General features: G+C 37.3%; 1 protein-coding gene across 5 annotated transcripts in view; it reads right to left on the reverse strand.

Moving 5' to 3' along the window:
- LOC102707499 (protein SWEETIE) overlaps window positions 1-12,987 on the reverse strand; it is a 34,993-nt gene that overhangs the window by 21,276 nt on the left and 730 nt on the right. For all 5 annotated transcript variants that reach the window (XM_015838596.2, XM_006656060.3, XM_015838599.2 and 2 more), the window contains exons 2-16: window positions 12,737-12,944; window positions 10,112-10,218; window positions 9,480-9,713; window positions 9,290-9,379; window positions 9,134-9,221; window positions 8,515-8,579; window positions 5,811-5,915; window positions 5,338-5,427; window positions 5,172-5,252; window positions 4,878-4,946; window positions 3,711-3,836; window positions 2,860-2,963; window positions 1,709-1,841; window positions 1,523-1,629; window positions 81-197 (exon numbers count right to left, since the gene is read on the reverse strand). In XM_015838596.2, coding sequence (XP_015694082.1) covers window positions 81-197; window positions 1,523-1,629; window positions 1,709-1,841; window positions 2,860-2,963; window positions 3,711-3,836; window positions 4,878-4,946; window positions 5,172-5,252; window positions 5,338-5,427; window positions 5,811-5,915; window positions 8,515-8,579; window positions 9,134-9,221; window positions 9,290-9,379; window positions 9,480-9,713; window positions 10,112-10,218; window positions 12,737-12,944 — 1,724 coding nt within the window. The remainder of the gene's footprint in view (window positions 1-80; window positions 198-1,522; window positions 1,630-1,708; window positions 1,842-2,859; window positions 2,964-3,710; window positions 3,837-4,877; window positions 4,947-5,171; window positions 5,253-5,337; window positions 5,428-5,810; window positions 5,916-8,514; window positions 8,580-9,133; window positions 9,222-9,289; window positions 9,380-9,479; window positions 9,714-10,111; window positions 10,219-12,736; window positions 12,945-12,987) is intronic.

The following is a 12,987-nucleotide window of genomic DNA, read 5'->3' on the forward strand; positions in this document are numbered from 1 at the left end:
TATAAGTTGAAACTTAGCCACCGTAAAAACATACTAACTAGAACCAGGATTCAGATGAATCAGACGTAACTTTTACGCACCCACCAAGGTAGGCCAGCACAGGGTTAAGTAGAATCCCACCATTGGCATTTGTCATAATCGGAGAGACAAAACTTCTTATGAAGGCAGTAAGTGCCTCAATTGCAACGGACAAAACACTGCAGCAAACAAACTAACCAATCAATGAATATATAATTAACTGGAAGGAAAGGAGAACAATTGCAGTTAAGCCATGTCCAGGAATTATCTGATGCAGAGATTGTCTTATTCACTACATTGTATGGTACCCTTTGACCATTAAGACAAGCAATGAGACCCTAAACTCAGCCGTTAGGAACCTTTGAGTGGATAGATCAAGCCAGAATTATGGGTTGTCAGCAAACATTAGGGGGTGAACATGGTGTAAAGCGGAATATCTCAGAGAAAGTATTGGTAATTTTTAGCTTAGTTGATCCATGAACCACATAGATTCAAGCCAATGGATAAGGTCGCTAGTTTACATTGTATGGTACCCTTTGACCATTAAGACAAGCAATGAGACCCTAAACTCAGCGGTTAGGAACCTTTGAGTGGATAGATCAAGCCAGAATTATGGGTTGTCAGCAAACACTAGGGGGTGAACATGGTGTAAAGCGGAATATCTCAGAGAAAGTATTGGTAATTTTTAGCTTAGTTGATCCATGAACCACATAGATTCAAGCCAATGGATAAGGTTGCTAGTTTACATTCTCCAGTTTTGTGGCTAATTCTCCTTCGATACATTCCCTGCAGTTGAATCTTCCATGCTCAACGTGCTAACTCTTGTTCTACCATTGCAAGAATGATTCTTATTTAATATATTCCTCTGCAGTTAATGGCTTAATTCTACCATCCAGAGTGTCTTCACAAAGAGAAGTTAGACATATCATCAGAGACACAAATATTATGATCACCACTGAATTTAAAACTAGCTTGGATATAACATACTAATACCAGCCACTTTTGCACAACAGCTGATATAGCTTAAAAGTACAGGCTTTGACTGAAATTCAGAGCAGAACTATAAGACGAAAAAACATTTCAAAAGGTAGGGAAACGGAAAGAAACAGTGCTTGAGATTGCTATGAACTTATAAAGTTTTCGAAGATCAGATATTTATATCCCTCTAGTTGTTAACACGGAATTGGTAACTATGTGTCACTTATTAAATCATCATCCAGAATCCTTCAAGTGCTCAATTCAGATAAGCTGCAGATGAACATACAAACATTATTACTATAGCTCTGTAAAGACTTCCATTTTTTCCCCTTACGCTAACTGTGTAACGCTTAAGCCAGTTTGATATTACATAATACAGTGTCATGAAAGAAATGGATCTATCATGTTGCCAAGGGTTATAGAGGAAATAAACATAACAGATATTGGTGACATGGCTTAAAAAGTTTAGGAAGGCATCATGTGAATTGATAAGAACACAATAAAACGTAGTTGATGAAAGGCGGACCGTAGCTCTGATGCCCAATCCTGCACGTGGCGAAGGTATGACTCAGGATTTCCAGTAAAGGGACCAGCCCACAGTAAAAGAACATCAAACACCTGGTCTTCCAGCTCCTGTATACATGCCCACAGAAAGAATCACTACTACGGAAGTTCATACAAGTTTACATACAGGACACAGTCTCTTTAATACCTCTTTTGGCATGGACGCTAAAAGAGAAGCCAAAAGCAACCAACCAGCTTCACGCTCTGCACTAGCAGCCACTGGATTTCGGCTGAAACCATTAAGCATCTTTTTGGACACTTCAAGAACAGACTTGGGCAATCTGTGAATTTATTAAGCACGCAGAATAAGATAAAAGTACAGAACAGGGCATTATTTCCTCAACAAAAGAATGAGCCTATAAACTGTTTCGTGCAGTAGTATAATGGGCTAAACATCCATTTGAAGGATACCCTTAAAAAGGAGGCCAGACTGTGAAAACTTGAAGCCAATTTTAGACAAAAGAGGGTGGAAAGAGAGACCTAGATTACACCCTCTGATTCAGAACATAAGGTCTTTGGCCAAGTTTATAGAAAAATACATCTATATAACACCAATTAATTTCATTAAATCCACCACTGAATATATTTTTATAATATATTTGTTTGGTGTTGGAAAAGTTGCTATGTTTTTTTCTATAAACTCGGTCAATCTTAAAGAAGTTTGACTGAGGACAAAATCAGAAAACTTACATCCTGAAACAGAGGGATTAGCATTAGGCCATTAGCAAGTTAAGAAGGAGAGCAGTATAGGGTACTATAAAATTGGCAGTCTGTCAGTTCACCTTTGCTTTCCAGATAAATGAACCAATCAGGTTCAATGCAATTAACTTGCTAAAAGCCAAGCTAATTCAGAATAAGAAACAACTTATGAGATATAAGACAATTAAAATGCAAAATAGTGCTGAACCAAGAAAGCCCCACCAACCACAAACCCACCTAAAATTTGTCATAGGCTCCACTGTTTCTCCTCAGGATTAGGAATATAGCAGCCAGCCTATCTGACATTATAATTGGAGCGAGTTTCTAAATTTGGAGAAGATGCAATGACAACATAATTAAAAAAACTAGCACTCTAGCAAAACCACTGCAAAACACAACTAATGAATAACATATAAGATGACAGACTGGAGATTAACACCCACTAACTAATCTTATACATTTCCTTTTGTATGCGGGAGAAAACAAATAATGTATATGAAGAAACATGAAAGGCAGACAGAAATATTTGACCAGAACTCATCCTTCATTTATATATAATCAGGTTAACAAACAAAACATAGAAATCATAATAAAATGAACCTTGCAGGGTAACCAAGAAGTAACTTTGGCGAGATTGCCACAAGAGCAGCTAATACACTAGCCTGTCCATGTAGTGAATCGAGCTCAAGATTCATAATTTGGCCCTGTTTTAAGAAAATTTGACAAGAGGATAAAAGTTAGAGCACTAAAACTGCACCACTGAAAGGTGGTGACAAAAAAAAGTGAAAAAAACAAATAATTTATAAAACTATTTTCTGAAAATTCACTGAGAAATATATTACTCCACAAGAACGAGGTAACAAGCTACAGATAGCATCCCATTGGAATTTTGTGTCAAGATTAAATCACTGGACTTGTAATGAAAAATAAGGGCAGTAACTTTAGTAAATAAATGTATCAGGCCTGGTCCATCAATTCTGAGAGTACTCTGCTGTAGTTTCAGAAGTACTTATGGACAGGACAGACATTTTCACCATCAATGGTTTATAGTTTTTTTTTAACAGCACAAAATAATTAGAGTGTAAGCAGCTATTGTACTTTTCTTCCTTTTTGATAAGTAAATAGTACGAGGCACATACTAGCTACCATACATCATCTGCTATAGGAAAATTCTGTTGCCAGCCTGCAATATGCTAAATATTATTTTAACATATTGGACTAAACTCTAGTTTCAACATCATATTGATAGTGTTAGTATTTTCAGTTTCCATGAAAATTTGACACAAAAATCATAGATCACTCAGATATCAGAAACGGTAGTATATTATTTGATATAGCTATATATTCTAGATTCTAAAAGTGAGCATAGAAAATACAAGTACAAAAATTGCAGGTAAAAGATTAAAGAACACTGCATGAGTATGACAAGCAACTGATAAACTCTGATATACCTTATCAAAAGATAAAGTCTCTCTGAGGGCATGTAAGGTTGTAATACCATATGAAACTAAACCACCAACACAAGTGGGATCAACCTCTGCTAAAGCACGTAATGTTAAAGCTGCCTCAACACGAACCTGTAAAATGTCAAAAGAGGAAATCAGATTGTTCAACCACTTTGCAGAAGAGACCAAAATACTGTAGCATAGTTAACCAAAAACCAAAAGCACATCTATTGCAAACAGAAAAGGTACAACAACACCAGGGTAAACCAAAAGTGTTCAACTTTCAAGTCACTTATTAAAATGAATGTTCAAAAAGTATAGTTCAAGACACAAGCAAAACTAGGAATAGTTATCTTTAAAATAACTAAAGTATGATCACTTTATCTGTAGTTGGGACAAAATATTGTTACTCCCTGTCTAATGATGTAATTTCCATTCCAGATTTATTAACTGGTCTATTCAATACGAGAAATTCGACCTGTTGTTAACATCAGTATTACTGTTGTCAGAGTAATGCGGTGAAACAGGCAGCTGGCAAATAAAAACTGGACAAGGCTCATTGTGCAAAGATACAAGCCTTTGGATAATTCACCTCTGATCTTGGTAGAACAACTCAGAATCAATTAGAAAAGGTTCAACCATTACTGGAATTCTTAAACAGACCCAATAGAATCCTCGTAGTGGAAAAGCTTTTATGTAAAGGTACGGTCTGAAATTTTATGGAAGAAGATAAAGTTTTTTCTTTGAAGCTGCAGTTTGATCGTAATGAACTTGTAATAAAATTTACAGTCTGAATAATAGCATACTGATACCCAATAAGAAGGTTACCAGTGCAATTTACTCCAATCTATTTTACTGTTGTTTAAAATAAAAGGAACAGATGGAGAGCAGACTATGATGTATACCCCATATCCATATTATAAAATATGAATTTATAATGACACAACCAACTGAAGGAAGTAGTCCTGAACCTACGAAACTACACATTTATTTACACTCCATGAAATATTTGGCCTTTAGAGTTAAAATAGCATAATTCTGTGGTATAGATCTATGATGTTTATTGACTCAGTTATAGCAGAAGATGATATAAAGTTGTAAACATCCTAGCTCATTTACTTGTGAATCTTCAAAAGGAAATGAAAATCCCAGGGAAGCTATCTCATAACATACGTGAGCTGAAGAGTGGGATAGTGCTGCAACTACTGTATTGTCGAGTATATCCTTGAAGTCAGATGGAACCTGCATGATAGAAAATGTGATGCATGTTAGCATGTATAGCAATGATGAAAAATGCTCAATAAGTACTTTCAACTGTTGCCAGAGAGAAGCTAAACACATAAAGTAACTGGAAATGAATAAAGTAATCTACTGTTACCATAATCACTTGGTTAGGTTATCCCAGTGGAGGGTATAAACCAAACAGAAAAGCCAAGGAATGGTATGAAATTTTTGAAGCGTAAATACCTCGCCCAAGCTTCTTAACAGGTAAGACAGAATACGTAATGTTGCTACTCTCATCAAGGCAGTATAATTTGAAGACTCCAACTGCGCACAGCCATGCACATAAAATTACAATGCAGTAAACTCAAATATCTTTAACTGTTTCTGGATCAGAAATAATTTGCCAAACCTTTCTTCCAAGAAATACCAAAAATTCGCGCTGTGTTGGCTCAGTCATCTGGTCTGCAACACCAACTCGAAGAACATATAGAACACATGCCTGGGGAATTAAGATATAGGAGCAATAAGAAACTTAAGAACTGAAATGTTCAGGTGCAATATTACAGTACCAGTATTTCATATGCCATGCTTGCTCAACAATCTAATACCAGTGTTAGAAGCTTTTTGGAAATAGCCATTCAACTGCTGGTATATACCAGTTGATTCCAAAGAATATCAAAGCAAAATTGGTTAGATTCCTAATAAGCTTTTCTCAGATGGTTCAAAAATTCATCTAAATTTTCTATCTCAGAAAGGGATTTTTTTTCCCTACAGTTTTTCAATCAAAAAGAGGGAATTGTTTTTATGCAGGTAAGACAAATTGTAGAGCATATCATGAAACCACAAAAATCATTTTGGGACCAAAATCAACAACGGGAATACCAAGGCATGTGGATCTGGAGAAGCATTCCCTTGGAGAATTTCAGTAGCTTGTACAGCATAGTTTTGAAGTTCACTGTCTGGGGTCCCATACTTCATATGAATCATCTGCACCACATAACCCTTGTTAACTGAAAGGCAAAAACATCATAAAAAGGTGATACTGAATATTTCATGTTATTTTCAGAGTTTTAAACGAATTGAGATGCTGGACCATTATAACTCAAAAGAATGAGAACCTAATAATGTAAAATGCAAACCTAATTGAGTTTCATATAGATGGATAAGTGGGTAAGCCAACCTACAAATCATCAGAATAGGAGAAAATCTATGCAATGCTCATGCCAACATGTGATTTGGAGCAAGACACTAGAAAGCACTTGTTTGGACATGTAATGTAGGACTATTAGATATTCTGCGTACAATTCCAACATACTTCACATATACAAAACTGTATGTGGGCTAAAAATAAATAGAGTAAATTTAATTACCCTACAACTTTAGAAACAGAACTGAAAAACTTTATTCTCGTGCCACAAACATACAACTTTCAGAAGAAATATTATCAAGTGTCCTCAGCTAATAGCACAGATGCCACAGTTCTCACTTAACCTCAGTGTGCATCAAGACCCCTTAAATGGGTTTTGGTTGATTAATGACAAAGTGGTTAAGGGACTAATGATGTGTATGAGATAAGCGCAGAAATTAGGAGTACACGTATGATGGATTATGACCCCTAAGAAAGAATTGACGAAAGATGGCGAAAGAACCAAAGATTGTTTTAAATTGTTCTTTGCCTTTTGAATTTAAGTCCTAGGAAAGTCGACAGGTCATGGTATAAGGGGGATTGCAAACAGTGAACCAGAGGACCGGAATTTCGGGAATGGAATTTCTGGTCTACCAGAGTTTGTCTGATGCTAAGTGTTGGCCAGAAGTTCTGGGCCTTAGGGTCGGAACCTCTGGTGATCAGGCTGTGCCTAACGGCTAGATGATGTAGGGTGTGGGTCTAAAAACCCCTCCACCCTTCCTGTTGCTTTTTGGCTCTTCCACTTTCATTTTTCTACCTCCTAGCTTCCCTTAGGACCTTAGTGTTGGAATTGGCCAAGGATCGCAACGACACTAGCACACACACTCTTCTTGGCAAACTAGCTGAAGCGAACAAAAGTGGACTCACACGTTTGCGATGACGAACATCTTTCTTTTTTCTTTTGTTTCTCTTATTCACTTAGCACATAACTTAGTACATTACATAACCTTTTATAACCCAGTGGGCAAACCACTAAGCTAACAGCTTTGGCCGCGTCATACGCGCACGCAGCGCACGATGCACTTAATCCAGCAGCCACTAGCTAGTCGCATGCACTAAGCTACTGGCCAGAAGACTAATGCAACTTGTGCATGGATTCACTGGCACTGACTAACTAGCTAGCTAATTAATCGATCGATGCATGCAGCCACTAACTGTTGACAAACTCAACATGAACACATCACGTTTTCAGCTACTACATGCATGCTCCTGCTAACACATGTCTAACACATGACGTGATCACTCTAACCAATTAGCTATTAAACATTAAAGAATCCTATACAACAAGAATAGTTCTAACACTTAGAACCTCTCCCACCTTGTTCTTGAGTTCCTTGAGTGATTTCTTGAGGGAATCGAAGGGGTTGGGGCATCCTTCAGCTATGGATTGTCCTGGGAAAATTTGTGAGGGTGAACCTCGCGTCCGCAAGGAAAAGAGGTAACTTTGAGTGAAAACCAAGTTTGGTTAATCAAGGGGCTAATAAAGATCCAGCTCTCAGGAGCTCCTCAACAGAGAGTAGGATCTAGGTGATCCGAACTTGGGGAAAAATTCCGCTTGTCTCCTCTCTTTGACTTTCCATTCGTTTCTTGATCTTCCTATGATTATTCTAAGCAATTGGTACTTGCTACTCCTACTGGGCCTTCTCTCTATTTTTTGAACTTATTTCCTATGGAAGGGCTGTAGAGATTTAGCTCTCTTTGGAGCAACTCTATGCTGACCGAAAGTTCCGGTGTTCTAGTTCAGAACCTCCAACCAGCACACCCTCGGTTTGACTGAAAGGGCTTGACCAGAGGCTTTGACCCAGGGGAATGGAAGTTTGGCGGGTGAATAGGGTTAGGATTTTGGTAGGGAAGAGCCATTTGCTATAATAATGATGCCATATTAGAGCAAGATTCTATTCCAGCCTATAAGGGCAATGAATCATCATACACATAAAGCATGTATATTCCATACAGAATCCAGTGGCATAAAGCCACACAAATCCTTCAGGTGAATTTACTGTGCGCCAATTTTTTGAGTGGGATGTATCTAAAGGGTAAAAATCCTTACTTTTCACTGCTTGATAAAATACACTGCATGCATAAGATAATCCAGAACGCAGCTTCTGTATTACGCCCACTTCACTTCCATTTCACACTTTCACACGTCTTACTACAATTGTCCATTGTGCCTATTTTATTCTCACTAAGATATTTTTGTTAGTGACTTTTAGTTGCAACTACTGCATAATAGTAATAAGTGTCCCACAGATGTACTACTCTTCTAGCACAAACTTTGCTATCTTATTCTGTTCCCATTGTTTTCTTCTTCTTTTTCCGAGCTTCCTTCTCATTCTTTTTCATATCTTGCATATGCTTCCTAGGAAAGACTTGTTTTTTTTTTATAAACAAAAAAATTACCTGCAAAAAGAACACCCACGATAAAGCCAAACCAATCCGCAGTTTCTTTGCATTGGCTCCATTTGCTGCATTCAGAAAACAAGGGACATTACACTCGATGTACATAATCAGCGACATATAATTCGTACACCCAAATACATATAATTCGTACACCCAAATTAATTGGTTGATACACAAAATAGTGTGCATGCTTGAATTGCATTCTTTTATAAAGTGCATCATAGGTTATAATAGCACAAAATATCTAAGTATTTCAGAAAATATAGAGAGTAATGCTACAGACTCCTGTATTGAATGATAGTTTCCGCTCATTATGTGGCAAGAACATATCTTAAAGAATCAATGTTAGTTCCCTATATGATAGATGAGAATGACAAAGTTCAGTAACAGGTTCAGTAAGAATGGTTTATAGAGGATCTAACATTTCAGGGAGCAGATAGTTTAACTGTCATGTTTATTTTTCTGTCTTTCAAAATGCTTTCATGTTAGTTTCCTTTCTAAGAGATTGGACCAAAAAAATTTATAGTATTTAAGTTTGGCTACAATAATGTATCCATTCATGTATTTAGGTGCTTTTAATCATGAAATCCAAAAGGCAAAAGGACAGGATTCTCTTTACCTCTGACAAATGGTAAAATCAAATGCTTCTGTAGACTATCATCAAATTTCTTTCCAGAAGCATTTTGTTTTTTCACTCCCTTTTTTACCTATCAATACAATCATATATAAACAAACTGGTATGGAAACAATTAGAGAAAATGTAAATTTCACACACCTGAGCATCGGGGTTAACTGCAAGAGCAAGCAAGGAACCAAGCGCTTCAGCAAATGCATCTCTAACTGATGACACGTGATCTTCCAAGCCCTATATCATGTCAATAATCAACAAACAGTATGAGCTTAAAAATCATAACAGCAACTAGTTTTCAGCATGCATTTAAGCATGAGGCAAGGTAAGCGAATACCTTAACGCAACAAGACATAGAAGTATCAAATTCAGCCATCCCCAACCCAGGCCCACCAATATTAGCAATGGCCTTCATGCATCGGGCAGCCGCTACTCTGACAATGAATGATTTATCATTTACACCTCGCATGATGATTCGGAAAGCCTCCAAATAAGCTGCACCACTACCACCACCACCAGAACCTTCCAATGCATTCTCAAGCAAGAGAAGTGCATCTTGTCTCACAAAGTCCTGATGTTTCATTTAAGAGACTGTCAAATTCCTTTTACTGGTAGAAAGTTAGGCATGACCAACAAAATGAAAATGGCTGAGATCAGTAGCAACAGTTTTAGGAGCAGGATGGATCCTGTAAGATACAAGAATGAAAGAAAAATTTCCAAAAACAAAAACATTTAAATTTGTGGTAAGTTCCAACATGTTGTTGAAATCAATGTTTACAGAGAGAATCAGAGAAGACAAAAAAGATCCATGCATCTTAACAGAGCTGATGCACTGCAACTCTGCAAGAGAAATACACAGAAGATCTCATGGATATGGAAGAACATTTTAAAACAGTTTTCTATAGAAGAATGTCAAGCCACCAAAATGAGGATGGAAAGACAGTAAGAAAGTGCAAAGAAGCACACAACCTCATGGTACTTCATGAGTTTTGCTACAATGTTTGATGTCTCGAATAAGCCTGCAGTAATCTTGCGTCCAAACAAGCGGTATATTTCTCCCAGACATTGCGCTGCACCTGACAGGAAAAAATTGTGTAGTGGAACAGTAGATCAACAAATAAGATAACATTGTGCATATGGTAAGGGTTTGTAGATATCCAGCGGATATGCATTCGGATGTGGATGTGGCATCCGCAATATTTTGAAGCAGTGTTCGCCTTCAAAACTGACTAGTCAGTTGACGTTTTGAAGCAGTGTTCGCCTAGTCAGTTGACTAGACTGACTAGTTGGTGACTAATCGGTAATCGGTAGCTCACTGACTCGATAAGGGGGTAATCGATGAATTAGTCAGTTTGACCGATTAGTCAGTCAAAGTTGGCTAAATTCAGTCAAGTCATTCCTAGTTGGTCGGTATTAGTCAATGACTGGTCAGTTAAATGGGCTGACTAGGAAATTGGAATAAGGCATAGGCTGAAATTTTGGCCCATCCAAATGTGTGGGTTAGAACCCCAGTTTTCAAATGTTGAGCTTTTTCAATTGAACAATGGAGTGGATCTGCAATGCCTTCAAAACAAGGAATGCATAGCATATCGAATCTCGGCTTTCATTGTTCTTTGATCCTTTCAACAATCAATACACAATACTCATTTATTCAATAATCTGAAAACTTGCTACAACACATGTTAAAAATAGGTATTACCTCCGTTTCACATTATAAGATGTTCTAGCCATCTCTAAATTCATACGGATGCTAATTAATCTAGTCACATATATAACACATGTTCTTTGATCCATAGATGAATCTAGAAAAAGTTAAAACATCATATAATATGAATCGGGGGAAATAGATACTTATCAACTGGTCGTGGAATTTTTTTCTCTGACATATCCAAACCACCGTCTAGTTCACCTAGTCACTAGTTGGCGGGTTACCAATCGACTACCAACTAGGTGAACATTGTTTGGCAGATAATCCATATTTTTTAAAAGCCATGTAGCAACTCTATTTGGCCCATTTGATATCAGTTAGCCCATCCAACCAACTAGGCATCCAATATAATAGCCCAACCATCCTAATCAAACTCAGCAACTCTCCCTTATTATCTCTCTACTCTGGCACACACCAACAAGCTTTAGAACTGCAAATCCTTGATTTTTGGCTTTGCTATATGTTTTTACGTCATATTTGTAACTTATTAGTAGTTGCATACTTGTGACTAAGTGATATTGTTATTAAGTGCTTGTAGTGTAGTTATTGCACTGTTGCCCGCTGTATTGATGACTTAATATTGTATCGATTACATATACACATCACATCCGATGATTTCAATCCGTTTCCAAGCTGAGTCTGCACCAACTCCGCACAGCATTCGTCATTCGAAACAATCTGCCCTGGTATCCGCACCCGCTACAAATTCGCTTAAAAAAATATGGTTTAGGATATGATACAACCACTATCCGTCTGAATCCGATTTGTTTTCACTAATTTAGCAAGAGAGAATAATCACAATGGTAACAGTACCAACAGGTGACAGGGGGGTGATGATGGCTTCAACAGCAAACATGGTGACTTCAACAGGAAAACTGAGCTAAGATAATAACGACTCCCAGCAATGGCATCTTGGCAGCTGATAAACAATGGTCCATATGCAAATAGTGACCACTGACCACAATGCCCTCAAGTCAACAAGTGGTGGTTCAGCAACCACAGATAAGTGCATTGTAGGAGTACATTGCAATGTTATGGGTTATGGGACCGATGTCTAGGTGTGGCTGTTAGCGCAGACTCAAGGTTACTGTCATGGTTTAGTTTCCTTTAGAACAAGATTGTGTTTATCATATATTTCCACAAAACAGACATATGTTTTGGGTCAAGTTAACCTATCTAATAAGGATGCGGCTGTGTCTCTTGTCATTAAGCAGTGTGTAATCATGGATCAGTTGGGCCATACAAAAGTATCATGAATACAAGGAACAGACAAACATATATGTTATTACTGTACAACAATGGATATGACAAATTTGGGGTGGCTATGCCACATAATCACCACCCCCATAATCACTACAATGTGGGTGATCAAATAAATAAGGGTCTCCCAACATTTTTAGAACCTTTGCTCATAAGCTACAAGACCTCTAGTACATACTCCCTCAGAGGTTTTACTAGATGATGTCGTTAACTTTTTATCACATGTTTGACCATTCGACTTATTTAAAAAAATATGCAAATATGTGAAAATATAAGCTTTAGTTAAAATATATTTAGTAATAATCCAATGAAAACAAAAAAGATGATAAAATTACAAAAACAATCGAATAAGACGAATAGTCAAACGTGTGACAAAAAGTCCACACCGTCATCTATTAAAATACGAATGGAATAATTTAGTAGCCATTATCTTTTTCTGCTGACCAATGGAATAATTTAAAGGACTTGTTACATGTTTTTATGTGTGGATTATTGCGGCTCCTTCAATTTCACCATGTTATTCACATTAACATTGCTGATAACTGAGTAAATTTATATAACATAGATTCTAGTTTCCAGTACAATTTAAAGAAGTTAACAAAAAGCCTAGAAAATAGATTGTTTACCTGCACATGCCATGGGATCCATTCTTTTTCCATCTACTAACAACCCTTGAAGTGTGCTCGCTCTTGAGTATACCGATATTGCATCACCTCTCTCAATTATCCTCCCCATTGCTGATGATGCCAATCGCCGAACAGGGCGACGAGCCCCAAGGACAAGCAATGATTGAAGAGCATCCTCACATTTTCTTTGCCAAAGCTGTATAGTCTCCTGAATATCACCAGGACCAAAAAATACAAATTTCCACATCAGA

Source organism: Oryza brachyantha, chromosome 6, assembly GCF_000231095.2.
Source record: "Oryza brachyantha chromosome 6, ObraRS2, whole genome shotgun sequence".
Lineage (NCBI taxonomy): Eukaryota > Viridiplantae > Streptophyta > Magnoliopsida > Poales > Poaceae > Oryza > Oryza brachyantha.